This window comes from Palaemon carinicauda, chromosome 10 (genome assembly GCF_036898095.1).
Source record: "Palaemon carinicauda isolate YSFRI2023 chromosome 10, ASM3689809v2, whole genome shotgun sequence".
Classification (NCBI taxonomy): domain Eukaryota; kingdom Metazoa; phylum Arthropoda; class Malacostraca; order Decapoda; family Palaemonidae; genus Palaemon; species Palaemon carinicauda.
In genome coordinates, this window is record NC_090734.1 from 116780792 (window position 1) to 116795652 (window position 14861).

The 14861-nt window shown below is 39.8% G+C and overlaps 1 protein-coding gene across 1 annotated transcript in view; it reads left to right on the plus strand.

Annotated features, from left to right (window-relative positions):
* Nucleotides 1-434: 434 nt before the first annotated feature.
* The window catches only part of LOC137648695 (caprin-1-like), a 44719-nt gene continuing 30292 nt past the window's right edge, over nt 435-14861 (plus strand). Inside the window, exon 1 of the mRNA XM_068381727.1 lies at nt 435-618. Coding sequence (XP_068237828.1) covers nt 499-618 — 120 coding nt within the window. The 5' untranslated portion in view covers nt 435-498. The remainder of the gene's footprint in view (nt 619-14861) is intronic.

The window sequence follows — 14861 nt, forward strand, 5'->3', positions numbered from 1 at the left end:
ATATGTGTGTGTGTGTGTGTGTGTGTGTGTGTGTGTGGAGAGAGAGAGAGAGAGAGAGAGAGAGAGAGAGAGAGAGAGAGAGAGAGAGAGAGAGAGAGAGAGAATTGGTCAATATATCCAATTATCGTTAGCAGATTTAAAAACCGTATGTGTGTAATTGGGAAACCTTAAAAAAACTTCAGATATATCAAAGTTAGACTTGAACACTCTGGATGCTGTTTTTTAAATGACGCGCGGATGTAATAATATAAAGACAAGCATCATAATCTCCTAAAGAGCCCCACAACAAAGCACGATTAACAAAATATCCCTTCGATTACAAATAAAAAACAAGTATAAGTATACTAAGAGATAATTAAGTGTTTTTGAACTGATAGAATGGCACTAAAAGGTAAAAAATATTTACCACAGCGAATGGAAACACGGTTCCAGCAATGGTACAGTCGGTAGGGTTGCAGTGCGTAAGAGAAAATTCAGAAGTAAAGTTGACCGTAAAGAATGCCCACCGCCTCCGTAACGTTAGATCGGGATAGTCAGGGGTCTCAAGAGACCCTTGATCCTTTACACAAAGTCCTGAACCTCGTGGAAAAGAAGATAAGAAACCTCGAAAAGCGAAAGGTGAGTCAAAAAACGGCCGGGAATGGACAAGGGTTCCTTCGCGGTCGGGGTTTCGTCACCCGCAAACAAAGCGACGGCCATGTTTAACTTGTGCCTCTTGCCATGTGCTTTTATATCAGCCATGGTCTCCTGTCAGGCATTTTGACGTTTTCTCCCCATTTATATCCCCCGTTGCTGTAAATAGCAGCCTGGAAGTCGGCTACTGTCTTGTCCATTTAAGGCTATCGTCCAGCAAACATGACGTCAGCTTATAGGCTCGTTTTAATATGGTTCGGAATGTGTTTGGGGTTTTCGCTAAGTTTTTCATGCGGTGAACAAAGAGAATTGAATAAAAAAGGACCTAATTTTTATTCATAATTCACTCAATACTAAGTGTTGTTTGACAGTTCCTTCCAACGGTGGACACATTTTCCTTTTGATGTTACGAGGATTTTAAGCTTAGGCCTATGTTATCGGTGGCGTTTTTGCTGATATTTGTTTATTTCCGGTCTCATGTTTACATCAGATCTTTGAAATGCTCAACTTTTCACATATCTATTGACGTATTATAATTGCATTGTTTAGATTTCTTTTTAAATTTAATTTTCCTCCTTACCACCAAGTACATGTTAAACTTCTTAGCTAATGTATTATAAGTTAGGTTTTTCCTAATATTGTATCGCATTTTTTAAGTAATCGTAGGTTGGGACTTAACTTGTAACTTTAAACAGTTTTCCTTTTTGGTATTTTACTGTAGCAAACATGAATAAAATTTACCCCGGTACAATTCGCCACCCAAGCATACCTTAGTGGTGGTGGTTTGTTGGTCAAGTCTATAGGAATTGTTACCTGGTTTGACGGTCTGAACGATCCCCCAGTCTCAGAATTCTCCTTGACATTGTATAATGGTTCTTCTCCGCCATTAGCTCGCTTCGCTCGCATGAAAATAAAACATCAAGCTCGTATGTACTGGCAAACGGTAATGTTCGCGCATGCGCAGATTATCAAGGAGAAATCTGAGACCGGGGGATTGTTCAGACCGTCACACCGGACACCAATGTAGATGTGCTCGGCATTTTGACTATTTCTTACCTGATCTCTATTACTATTTGTTTAAATGTACAAAATTGAAAATTAAACCTTTGCGTTGTTTTGTGTCCTCTGCCATTCTAATGGTAATTTAGTATAACGTGGTTAATATATAATTTAGTTTCTACCAAACCTTGAATTGCTCTAACAAGTGGATGAATGCTGACAGTTTTAGCATTTTTCTCTGGGCTTGGAAATATGAATTTCATTTTCTAATTTCATTGTTTACTTTTGAGAGACAGAATGCAGATTACTGCACTGTTTGCCTTTGCAAGCTTTACCTTTTTTGTGTAATATAATCGTTAGGTTTTTGTACCAAATAAGAGATTCCAAGGAGCCTTTGTATATCAGCGGCCAGTTCCTCCCGCTTTTATTAAAAATTGGGGTCAACTATCGTAAACTTCCCCACCCCCCCTAACGTAACCTACAAGCCGCGTGCTTACCTACATACCTAATAGAGGCTAAACCCTCCCTTACACTGCCGTATTTCTAGTTGGCCGTCGTCATACATAGAGGTGGCCCTATCGTACATATACACCGATTTCAAATATTTATGCAAAAGCCCACGTATACTTTACAAAATCCAATTATTTTCCCCTCAAGTTTGAACAAGACTACTGTCACAAGAAAATGTCTTCTGCTTGGAAATTCAATCTTTTATTAAATTTGGTTAATTTCATTCAATTCTGTCGTTGTTGAGAATATAGCTGTTAATGCTCATGTGGAAGTAGGAAATATCCCGGTAAATATAGTTTTCAATTTCTAGCCAATTACATGAACCATATATTTTTCCTACTTACAACCTTTGTTTTGTGCATTTCTGACTATGATTATTGGGGCAAACCACCCGTTCATGAGATTTTGGGCCCCCTTATATAAAGACAATTATTGGGTGGAGAAATATAATAAAAGAGTGATTTGCAGCTATAATAATGGTCAGAAATGCAAAATAAGCACAAGATAACCAGTTGGAAAAAAATATGGTTCATGTAAGTGGCTGAAAACTGGTCAAAACGTGTTTATTCATCACCTTTGAGATTTATAAAAAGATACAGAACCTAACAAACTCACCTAACTTAGCTTGGTAGTTTCCAGGTCAATCCTTACCCGGGGGTGGGGCAAGCCCCCAGACCCCTCTTCCTAGTCACAACCACTAGTTGACCCCCTTCCCAGGTCACAAACTAAAAGTAAATCAAATAAATCCTTACCTCATGAAAAAGTAAGTTGCAAAGTATTCCTTGGTTTTTTTTTATTTTATTTTTTTGGTTTGGCAGTAGAAATGTGCTGGTGTTCCCGAGAAATTCAGTCAGAATCGAACCTTTAAGGCATTAATTTGGTGATTTTTTAAAATTCTCATGAGTAACAATAGTTTTATAATGAAATGAGAGCATTTTCTTCATAATCAATTGCCAACATAATGAAATTACACTAAATTTCAAAATAGATTGATGTACTGCGCTGAAGTTCCCTTCTGGTGACGTCTTTACGTGATGCTGGTGAAGTTGAAACGGAAGGGAAGGTGGGAAAAAAAATGGTTGTTTAAAAACAACATACGTGAACTTAGGAAGAAGTACTAGTAAGCTGTTAATTGGTTTAAAAATAAACCACCTGACCAATACTTCATTGTAAATGCACAGAAAGCTCCCAATACCATGGGAAAACGCATGCGCAGTAAGTCCCCTTTGGTCATTCAGATGTAAACAATGGACTTAGAGTGAAAAACCTACTGCACATTTTAGTAGATCGATACGTAAGTTATTATGCCCCAGCCCCTATTAAACATATAGAGAAAAATAAGAAACTAGCCAGTACTTGTCCATTTCTTAAAGTGAATTACAGGTTTGCTACTACTTAAAGTATCATATTTTTACCAATATCCCTGAAATAATGACCCACATGATTGGCGTATGCATCTCATCTATGTACCGCTTACCAGAACAGGGGATCTGTGAGTTACACCGAAGCAAAAACCATTTGAGGGGCAAGATGTGAATCATAGGTAATATACTTTAATTTTATGCCACTCACATGAACCACATAATTTTGACAACTGGTTATCATCCATTCATTATGCAGTTCTTACTTTTACAGTTGCTGCCAAGCACTTATTTGTTTTCCGGAGCCTTTGTAGGGCGACGGCCAGATCCCGTAGAAAACGGGAATATTCTGAACTATGGCCGTCGTTCTAAAAACGATTTTGGCGGGAGAAGCTAACTTAAAAAATCCACCTAACCTATGCTAAAAGCCGTATCCTTACTCGGGGGCTTTGCCCCCCGGACCCCCTCCCCCCCTTAAACAACAGTTTCCTTACCTACGAGTACGACGGGAGAAGCTAACTTAAAAAACCCACCTACCGTGTCCTTACCCAGGGGGGCTGCGCCCCCCCCCGGACCCCCCCCCCCTTACACAACATATTTAAGATCCGTAGACCATTTCCAAACGTTTTTATTCTATACAAGATAACAGTCGGAGCGATAATAAGCAAATTAGGATGCTTGGCCGTAGCACTACAAACTACCCTGTTTTCCCACCTAAACTCCCGGATTCCCATTCTGGGTTCCCATAATTTGTTATTTGGTGTGGTAGGGAAAACTCATGAATGGGTGGTTTGCCCCAATATTCACTGTCTTGAAATATGGTTCATATGTTTGGCTAGAACATAAAGTACAGTATATATTTACCATCAAATTATTTTATTCTATAGATTGTTTCATATGATCCATGATATTTGGTGATATTTTTTTCTTTAATAATCCTAGTTATGATCGTTTGATACCCTGCCACTAAATGCCAGACCATGTCTCATTATGGTACTGTTAAAAACTGAAAATATAAGGAACAGTTGGGTAGAAAACGAGTTGTTGCATATATAAATTTATTAAGCCACAGCCAACTTGTTAGGTCAGTTGCATGTTTATTAAAATCTTCAAAAATTACATTTAATGCCTCTTACAGTTTTGATATGTAAGTTAAAACCAAATCAGGTGTGGTTGTGCGAGATTGAAATTGACTGTTTAATCTCAAGTTTAAATCGAAACCTATCTTTAAATATTCCTACCACTTGGTTAAATGTGCAGAACATTTGGGCTGGTGTGTAAAATGGCTGTAAATATTGTGGAAAAGCAATTGGAAAGCTTTGGAACGGAACTATCACTTAGGGCAGTGAATATCGAGAAAATTTTGCCAAGGGCAATTCACCTGGTCGAATAGTAGTCAAGACTGCTATAGGCATATATTATTGTTTTGTCATATGTTGAGTTCTGGCAAAATATTTGCTAACGTGCATCGTGCAACATGTACTGCTCTCCAGAACAGAGAAATTAAATAAGTGGTTTAGTTACGAGCAAAGCGAGCTATGGCTGATCAAAGACTAGCTAGTGAATAATTTGTCAGTTCATTGACCATTATACTTGTAGATTCACTCTGGTGAGTTTGACGACGGACACGCATAGGAAGGATTCATGTTGTCTATGCAAGGCCTGGTGACCCACAGATCTATAGATGTTATTTGGCTTATTGTAACTTCTGTTGCATTTACTGGCAAATCTGATTTTATATTGGTTTGTTCCAAGCATTTGTGATTTGTTCTTAACATAAATGCATGAATATATCTTGAAGGTCCGTTTAGGTGAAGAGTGACTGTGAGGAGGGCAAAGATCCTTTATCAGGTTAGGACCCAGTTATCCTATGTCAGGCTAGGATTGTCCTCACTTTTGTCTGAAGCTGTTATTCCTTTCTGTATGTGGTTGGTGTTTCCTGTCAGACTCTTGAATGTATGATTGTCATCACCTTTGTCTTCAGCTGTTATCTCTTTCTGTATGTGGCTGGTGTTTCCTGTCACTCTTTACTGTATGAATGTTGTCTCAACTGTTATTGGCTACTCTTCATGTTTCTGTCGTCTTTACAGCCAGTGTACTGAATTTTATTAGGCATAATTGGACAAGAATGGTGTAAAATGATTCTGGGACAAGATTTCAACTTTAATTTGTAGTGAATGCAAAGGCTTGACCTATTTTGTGCAGGAATGTGTAGTAGGAAGATCAAACAGCATAGGCACAAATATAAACTAAAATTACCTGACCACTGAAAATTAAACAAATCGCTTGAAAATGGCAGTGTTTCACAAAGCAATTAAACATTTACTTGGACCTTTTGGTAATTGTAAGATTTTCTTGCTTTATTAATAGTCTTTGTAATAAAGTTCAGCCAGAAAATATTCAACGCAACGATATGTTTATAGAGTTACCCCCTTATATCCTTACCTACACTGCCTATTGCGAAAGTTTGTAAACGGTTAACTTATAAAAAACAAGTGCCGATTTTAGAAGTGGTGAATTAAACCTTTGGATTTTCTGATTTGAGTTTATTTGAATTCCATATGTCTTAATTTTCAATCTTAATCATTACAACCCATTAGAAGTGCTTTTGGGAGGAAAGAGATTTTGGTGGGGCTTAAGGAATGAAAGAGGGTGAGAGTAAGACAGCATCCCAACAATCTTTATCAGTCACGCTGCAATTTAAACTCTTTGGTCATAATTGACCAAAAAGGGGTACAGTACTCTAAATACAAGGGTCACCTCTTACGAGGTTTTGAAACTAGTTACCAGTCAGAATGTCCAAGGAAATTTTGCTTAATAGGGTTTGAATGTTAATTATTTGATTACTGTTTATAATGGCATTTTTAATACTTTGAAATATTTTTTTTCAAGTCACTTTTTTTTTTGAGTCCGAAACTGCTTTGGTCCTATTGGTACAAACAAACTGGTCTAGATTAGTTTGTAGTATAAACGGTCCCTTTAAGTAATAGGGATCACCGACGTGAGTATGTGAATGTCATATCTGGTGTTCTTGGCCCATTACTTTTCATACTATATACACATGACATTTGGTTTGGCCTAGAACACAAGCTTGTTGCATATGCAGATGACGCTACACACTTATCAATTCCATCCCCTGAATGCAGAACTGGGGTTGCTGAATCCCTTAATTAAAGACTAGCTAAAATTAGTGCTTAGTGCAAATTATGGCGCATGGAGTTGGCTTATTGAGAATGTTTTAAGATTTTCGGTAATCAATCTACTCTGAAGAAGTGTTTTAATTCTTTCATTCTGCCTTGTTTTGAGTATTGTTCTCCTGTCTGGCCTTCAGCTGTTGATTCTCATCTTAATTTGTTGGACAGGAACTTACAGTCTTTTAAATTTCTTATTCCTGATCTAGGTATTAATCTAATCTCCAGAAAACTCTTTCAATTTCATTATGCATGTTGCAGAAGATTTTTCATAATTCTGACCATCCTTTACATTCAGATCTTCTTGGATAATTCCATCCTGTACATGATACTAGGTATGCAGTTAATTCTAATAGTGAGCCCTTATCCATCATGAGGCTCAGTACTACACAATATTCTAGAAGTTTTATTCCAGTTTTTACCAAGTTGTGGAATGATCTTCCTAATCGGGTAGTTGAATCAGTAGCACTTCAAAAGTTCAAAGTCGTAGCAAATGTTTTTACGTTGATCAGACTGTCAGTCTTTTTATAGTTATATGTGAATTATCAGTATTATTGTTATTTTTTTAAAAATATTTTATTTTAATTTTTCATTACTTACATTTATTTATTTCCTTATTTCCTTTACTCACTGGGCTATTTTTTCCTTGTTGGATCCCTTGGGCTTATAGCATTTTGCTTTTCCAACTAAGGTTCTAGCTTGGCTAGTAATAATGATAATAATAAATAATAACGTGAGAGAAGGATTTAATGTAGTACTGTCTGGCAAGTCAAAGTACTCAATTACTCTAGCGGTAGTATCTCAACGGGTGGGTGGTGCCGTGGCCAACCTGCTACCTATGTACAAATCTTTTGTTCTCTACTGTTGATATACGTTTTCCTCATAAATGGAATCTAGCCATCAACTTTTGCATGGACTTGTCAATAACTCTCAGCTAGTTAGAAGTGAGTAGCGGTGGGTAAATGCACTACCTTGCTCACACCCTCACCAAATGAGATCCCTCCTTTTTGGTTTTAGCTCTGTAGAGGGAAGAGTGCAATCTCACTCTTCCATTTTTTCTCTTACAAATTTAATTGGTCTTGAGGACTTGTGACCTGGCAGGTTTGTCCTGGCAAAACAGGCTGCTCTTGCGACACGTTTATGTCCGCTGTGTAGAGAGAATCTTATTGGCTTTGGCCAGCGTGCAGTCAACAATCATGCACTCGAGCTTCTCCATGCAGTGAGTGTACTGAGTGGCCATCCTTCCAGTGGGATGACGGAAGCAGCAGCTCAAAAGGGATTCTTCACCCTTGGAGTCTTACTCGAGGTCGAAGGAGTCCCAACTTCTTTCTCTTCTTTCGGGCCCAGGGAACCCCGCTGCTTCCCCTAGTAAATCGGTGGCGGCCTCTACTGGTGGGGAGTTTCTCTCTTGATGCTTTGCTTGATTTGTGGGGTTTCAGGTTATTCCCCACTAAGGAATGGCTTGTGGTGGTGGTGAAGCTTCATGGGTTTGCCACAACCTTCCGCACCCATCCGCTAGAAGGGAGTTCCTCACAGTTTGTTGCTTGCCCCCAGCGGATTTTTCGTACGCAATTCCTCACCCATCTTAGGAATTTCATGCTGGTTCTCTGCAGAGTTCCAGCCGAGTGCATTCACTCCACGGAGTGAGTGCGGGAGCTGAGTTTGCTCAGCTGAAGGATCCTTGCGATCCTCCACTCTTTGAGAATGGTCGGTTCTCTTGCCAGCTCGATAAGACGGCTTTAATTTTGCGGTTACCTTCCCAAGGTCCTCATATGCGGGTTTGTGAACCTTCGCCTTCTTACTCTAGCTTTTTGTAATTAGGCTCTTCAGAGTAACTGATAATTGTGGCTGCCAACTTCCCTAATTCACGGCCTTGAATCACTGTGACCAGGTACAACGAACCTCTACGAGTATCGGGTGCAAAATTCTTCGGGGTTCCGCCTGAGGTGTCTTGACTTTTTTGAGGAAGCGCTGGATTTCATGTTTTTGAGCAATGGAAGCACACATTCGCAGCGCTCCCACCCCTGCCCTGCTTGCTCCCACTGGGACGCGCGCAAGGTGATTCTTGAACCTCCTGCTGGTGCCGAGAGATATCTTTGTAATGCCTTGGCTTGTGATTGGCCTGACCCTAGTCTGGGATTGGAAGTGCTTGTGCCACTTGCTTGTTCTTTTCCTTTCCCAGGAAAGGTCTGGCTGCCTTTGGGGTGCAAACTTGACACCTTGTCCAGAGTCCTTTCGGCTGTCCTCTCGTTCGGGGACACTGTGGTTGGTTGGAGCTCGTTTAGGTTGTTAAGAAGTCTAACATCAGTCCTGCTCCATCCCAATTACCAGAGAATTGTAGACCCGTAACCATACCCAAATTCTGAAGGTCCGAGCCCATCTTTTGACCTTGGATGTAGGTGCGCTGTCCTTCAGTATCTCGCCCACTTTCTCCTCCTGGTCACCCATTTGGATACAAATGATACCTTTACTTGAATGCTTCTTACAACTGGACTGATCCTGTTTGGGAGAAACGATATTATCCCAGCTAAAGTGGCTGACAAAGACCGGTGTCGGCTCTTCTGGGAGCGACTTTTCACCCGAGAACTAGTATGAGGGTGGTGTTTCCTATAGAGCTTTCCTTCATGTATAACTACTGTCTCACCAGTTGAAGTAGTTTGTACCACACCATATCATTTCCCCCCCCCCCCCCCACCCTGTTGCTGCTCCCATATAGCCTCCGCAGACCTCACAGACAGCGGCATCCTCTTGTAAGGAGAGCCTTTCTCAGCCATGCCCCGAGAGTGAAAAAATGCGAATATGCTTCAGTAGAAATGGTCCTATAAAATCATCGATGGTCCAACTATTTGAAAGAACATTAAAGGTGTGGTACCATACTCATTAAACAAATCGCTTGAAAATGGCAGTGTTTCACAAAGCAATTAAACATTTACTTGGACCTTTTGGTAATTGTAAGATTTTCTTGCTTTATTAATAGTCTTTGTAATAAAGTTCAGCCAGAAAATATTCAACGCAACGATATGTTTATAGAGTTACCCCCTTATATCCTTACCTACACTGCCTATTGCGAAAGTTTGTAAACGGTTAACTTATAAAAAACAAGTGCCGATTTTAGAAGTGGTGAATTAAACCTTTGGATTTTCTGATTTGAGTTTATTTGAATTCCATATGTCTTAATTTTCAATCTTAATCATTACAACCCATTAGAAGTGCTTTTGGGAGGAAAGAGATTTTGGTGGGGCTTAAGGAATGAAAGAGGGTGAGAGTAAGACAGCATCCCAACAATCTTTATCAGTCACGCTGCAATTTAAACTCTTTGGTCATAATTGACCAAAAAGGGGTACAGTACTCTAAATACAAGGGTCACCTCTTACGAGGTTTTGAAACTAGTTACCAGTCAGAATGTCCAAGGAAATTTTGCTTAATAGGGTTTGAATGTTAATTATTTGATTACTGTTTATAATGGCATTTTTAATACTTTGAAATATTTTTTTTCAAGTCACTTTTTTTTTTGAGTCCGAAACTGCTTTGGTCCTATTGGTACAAACAAACTGGTCTAGATTAGTTTGTAGTATAAACGGTCCCTTTAAGTAATAGGGATCACCGACGTGAGTATGTGAATGTCATATCTGGTGTTCTTGGCCCATTACTTTTCATACTATATACACATGACATTTGGTTTGGCCTAGAACACAAGCTTGTTGCATATGCAGATGACGCTACACACTTATCAATTCCATCCCCTGAATGCAGAACTGGGGTTGCTGAATCCCTTAATTAAAGACTAGCTAAAATTAGTGCTTAGTGCAAATTATGGCGCATGGAGTTGGCTTATTGAGAATGTTTTAAGATTTTCGGTAATCAATCTACTCTGAAGAAGTGTTTTAATTCTTTCATTCTGCCTTGTTTTGAGTATTGTTCTCCTGTCTGGCCTTCAGCTGTTGATTCTCATCTTAATTTGTTGGACAGGAACTTACAGTCTTTTAAATTTCTTATTCCTGATCTAGGTATTAATCTAATCTCCAGAAAACTCTTTCAATTTCATTATGCATGTTGCAGAAGATTTTTCATAATTCTGACCATCCTTTACATTCAGATCTTCTTGGATAATTCCATCCTGTACATGATACTAGGTATGCAGTTAATTCTAATAGTGAGCCCTTATCCATCATGAGGCTCAGTACTACACAATATTCTAGAAGTTTTATTCCAGTTTTTACCAAGTTGTGGAATGATCTTCCTAATCGGGTAGTTGAATCAGTAGCACTTCAAAAGTTCAAAGTCGTAGCAAATGTTTTAACGTTGATCAGACTGTCAGTCTTTTTATAGTTATATGTGAATTATCAGTATTATTGTTATTTTTTTAAAAATATTTTATTTTAATTTTTCATTACTTACATTTATTTATTTCCTTATTTCCTTTACTCACTGGGCTATTTTTTCCTTGTTGGATCCCTTGGGCTTATAGCATTTTGCTTTTCCAACTAAGGTTCTAGCTTGGCTAGTAATAATGATAATAATAAATAATAACGTGAGAGAAGGATTTAATGTAGTACTGTCTGGCAAGTCAAAGTACTCAATTACTCTAGCGGTAGTATCTCAACGGGTGGGTGGTGCCGTGGCCAACCTGCTACCTATGTACAAATCTTTTGTTCTCTACTGTTGATATACGTTTTCCTCATAAATGGAATCTAGCCATCAACTTTTGCATGGACTTGTCAATAACTCTCAGCTAGTTAGAAGTGAGTAGCGGTGGGTAAATGCACTACCTTGCTCACACCCTCACCAAATGAGATCCCTCCTTTTTGGTTTTAGCTCTGTAGAGGGAAGAGTGCAATCTCACTCTTCCATTTTTTCTCTTACAAATTTAATTGGTCTTGAGGACTTGTGACCTGGCAGGTTTGTCCTGGCAAAACAGGCTGCTCTTGCGACACGTTTATGTCCGCTGTGTAGAGAGAATCTTATTGGCTTTGGCCAGCGTGCAGTCAACAATCATGCACTCGAGCTTCTCCATGCAGTGAGTGTACTGAGTGGCCATCCTTCCAGTGGGATGACGGAAGCAGCAGCTCAAAAGGGATTCTTCACCCTTGGAGTCTTACTCGAGGTCGAAGGAGTCCCAACTTCTTTCTCTTCTTTCGGGCCCAGGGAACCCCGCTGCTTCCCCTAGTAAATCGGTGGCGGCCTCTACTGGTGGGGAGTTTCTCTCTTGATGCTTTGCTTGATTTGTGGGGTTTCAGGTTATTCCCCACTAAGGAATGGCTTGTGGTGGTGGTGAAGCTTCATGGGTTTGCCACAACCTTCCGCACCCATCCGCTAGAAGGGAGTTCCTCACAGTTTGTTGCTTGCCCCCAGCGGATTTTTCGTACGCAATTCCTCACCCATCTTAGGAATTTCATGCTGGTTCTCTGCAGAGTTCCAGCCGAGTGCATTCACTCCACGGAGTGAGTGCGGGAGCTGAGTTTGCTCAGCTGAAGGATCCTTGCGATCCTCCACTCTTTGAGAATGGTCGGTTCTCTTGCCAGCTCGATAAGACGGCTTTAATTTTGCGGTTACCTTCCCAAGGTCCTCATATGCGGGTTTGTGAACCTTCGCCTTCTTACTCTAGCTTTTTGTAATTAGGCTCTTCAGAGTAACTGATAATTGTGGCTGCCAACTTCCCTAATTCACGGCCTTGAATCACTGTGACCAGGTACAACGAACCTCTACGAGTATCGGGTGCAAAATTCTTCGGGGTTCCGCCTGAGGTGTCTTGACTTTTTTGAGGAAGCGCTGGATTTCATGTTTTTGAGCAATGGAAGCACACATTCGCAGCGCTCCCACCCCTGCCCTGCTTGCTCCCACTGGGACGCGCGCAAGGTGATTCTTGAACCTCCTGCTGGTGCCGAGAGATATCTTTGTAATGCCTTGGCTTGTGATTGGCCTGACCCTAGTCTGGGATTGGAAGTGCTTGTGCCACTTGCTTGTTCTTTTCCTTTCCCAGGAAAGGTCTGGCTGCCTTTGGGGTGCAAACTTGACACCTTGTCCAGAGTCCTTTCGGCTGTCCTCTCGTTCGGGGACACTGTGGTTGGTTGGAGCTCGTTTAGGTTGTTAAGAAGTCTAACATCAGTCCTGCTCCATCCCAATTACCAGAGAATTGTAGACCCGTAACCATACCCAAATTCTGAAGGTCCGAGCCCATCTTTTGACCTTGGATGTAGGTGCGCTGTCCTTCAGTATCTCGCCCACTTTCTCCTCCTGGTCACCCATTTGGATACAAATGATACCTTTACTTGAATGCTTCTTACAACTGGACTGATCCTGTTTGGGAGAAACGATATTATCCCAGCTAAAGTGGCTGACAAAGACCGGTGTCGGCTCTTCTGGGAGCGACTTTTCACCCGAGAACTAGTATGAGGGTGGTGTTTCCTATAGAGCTTTCCTTCATGTATAACTACTGTCTCACCAGTTGAAGTAGTTTGTACCACACCATATCATTTCCCCCCCCCCCCCCACCCTGTTGCTGCTCCCATATAGCCTCCGCAGACCTCACAGACAGCGGCATCCTCTTGTAAGGAGAGCCTTTCTCAGCCATGCCCCGAGAGTGAAAAAATGCGAATATGCTTCAGTAGAAATGGTCCTATAAAATCATCGATGGTCCAACTATTTGAAAGAACATTAAAGGTGTGGTACCATACTCATTAAACAAATCGCTTGAAAATGGCAGTGTTTCACAAAGCAATTAAACATTTACTTGGACCTTTTGGTAATTGTAAGATTTTCTTGCTTTATTAATAGTCTTTGTAATAAAGTTCAGCCAGAAAATATTCAACGCAACGATATGTTTATAGAGTTACCCCCTTATATCCTTACCTACACTGCCTATTGCGAAAGTTTGTAAACGGTTAACTTATAAAAAACAAGTGCCGATTTTAGAAGTGGTGAATTAAACCTTTGGATTTTCTGATTTGAGTTTATTTGAATTCCATATGTCTTAATTTTCAATCTTAATCATTACAACCCATTAGAAGTGCTTTTGGGAGGAAAGAGATTTTGGTGGGGCTTAAGGAATGAAAGAGGGTGAGAGTAAGACAGCATCCCAACAATCTTTATCAGTCACGCTGCAATTTAAACTCTTTGGTCATAATTGACCAAAAAGGGGTACAGTACTCTAAATACAAGGGTCACCTCTTACGAGGTTTTGAAACTAGTTACCAGTCAGAATGTCCAAGGAAATTTTGCTTAATAGGGTTTGAATGTTAATTATTTGATTACTGTTTATAATGGCATTTTTAATACTTTGAAATATTTTTTTTCAAGTCACTTTTTTTTTTGAGTCCGAAACTGCTTTGGTCCTATTGGTACAAACAAACTGGTCTAGATTAGTTTGTAGTATAAACGGTCCCTTTAAGTAATAGGGATCACCGACGTGAGTATGTGAATGTCATATCTGGTGTTCTTGGCCCATTACTTTTCATACTATATACACATGACATTTGGTTTGGCCTAGAACACAAGCTTGTTGCATATGCAGATGACGCTACACACTTATCAATTCCATCCCCTGAATGCAGAACTGGGGTTGCTGAATCCCTTAATTAAAGACTAGCTAAAATTAGTGCTTAGTGCAAATTATGGCGCATGGAGTTGGCTTATTGAGAATGTTTTAAGATTTTCGGTAATCAATCTACTCTGAAGAAGTGTTTTAATTCTTTCATTCTGCCTTGTTTTGAGTATTGTTCTCCTGTCTGGCCTTCAGCTGTTGATTCTCATCTTAATTTGTTGGACAGGAACTTACAGTCTTTTAAATTTCTTATTCCTGATCTAGGTATTAATCTAATCTCCAGAAAACTCTTTCAATTTCATTATGCATGTTGCAGAAGATTTTTCATAATTCTGACCATCCTTTACATTCAGATCTTCTTGGATAATTCCATCCTGTACATGATACTAGGTATGCAGTTAATTCTAATAGTGAGCCCTTATCCATCATGAGGCTCAGTACTACACAATATTCTAGAAGTTTTATTCCAGTTTTTACCAAGTTGTGGAATGATCTTCCTAATCGGGTAGTTGAATCAGTAGCACTTCAAAAGTTCAAAGTCGTAGCAAATGTTTTTACGTTGATCAGACTGTCAGTCTTTTTATAGTTATATGTGAATTATCAGTATTATTGTTATTTTTTTAAAAA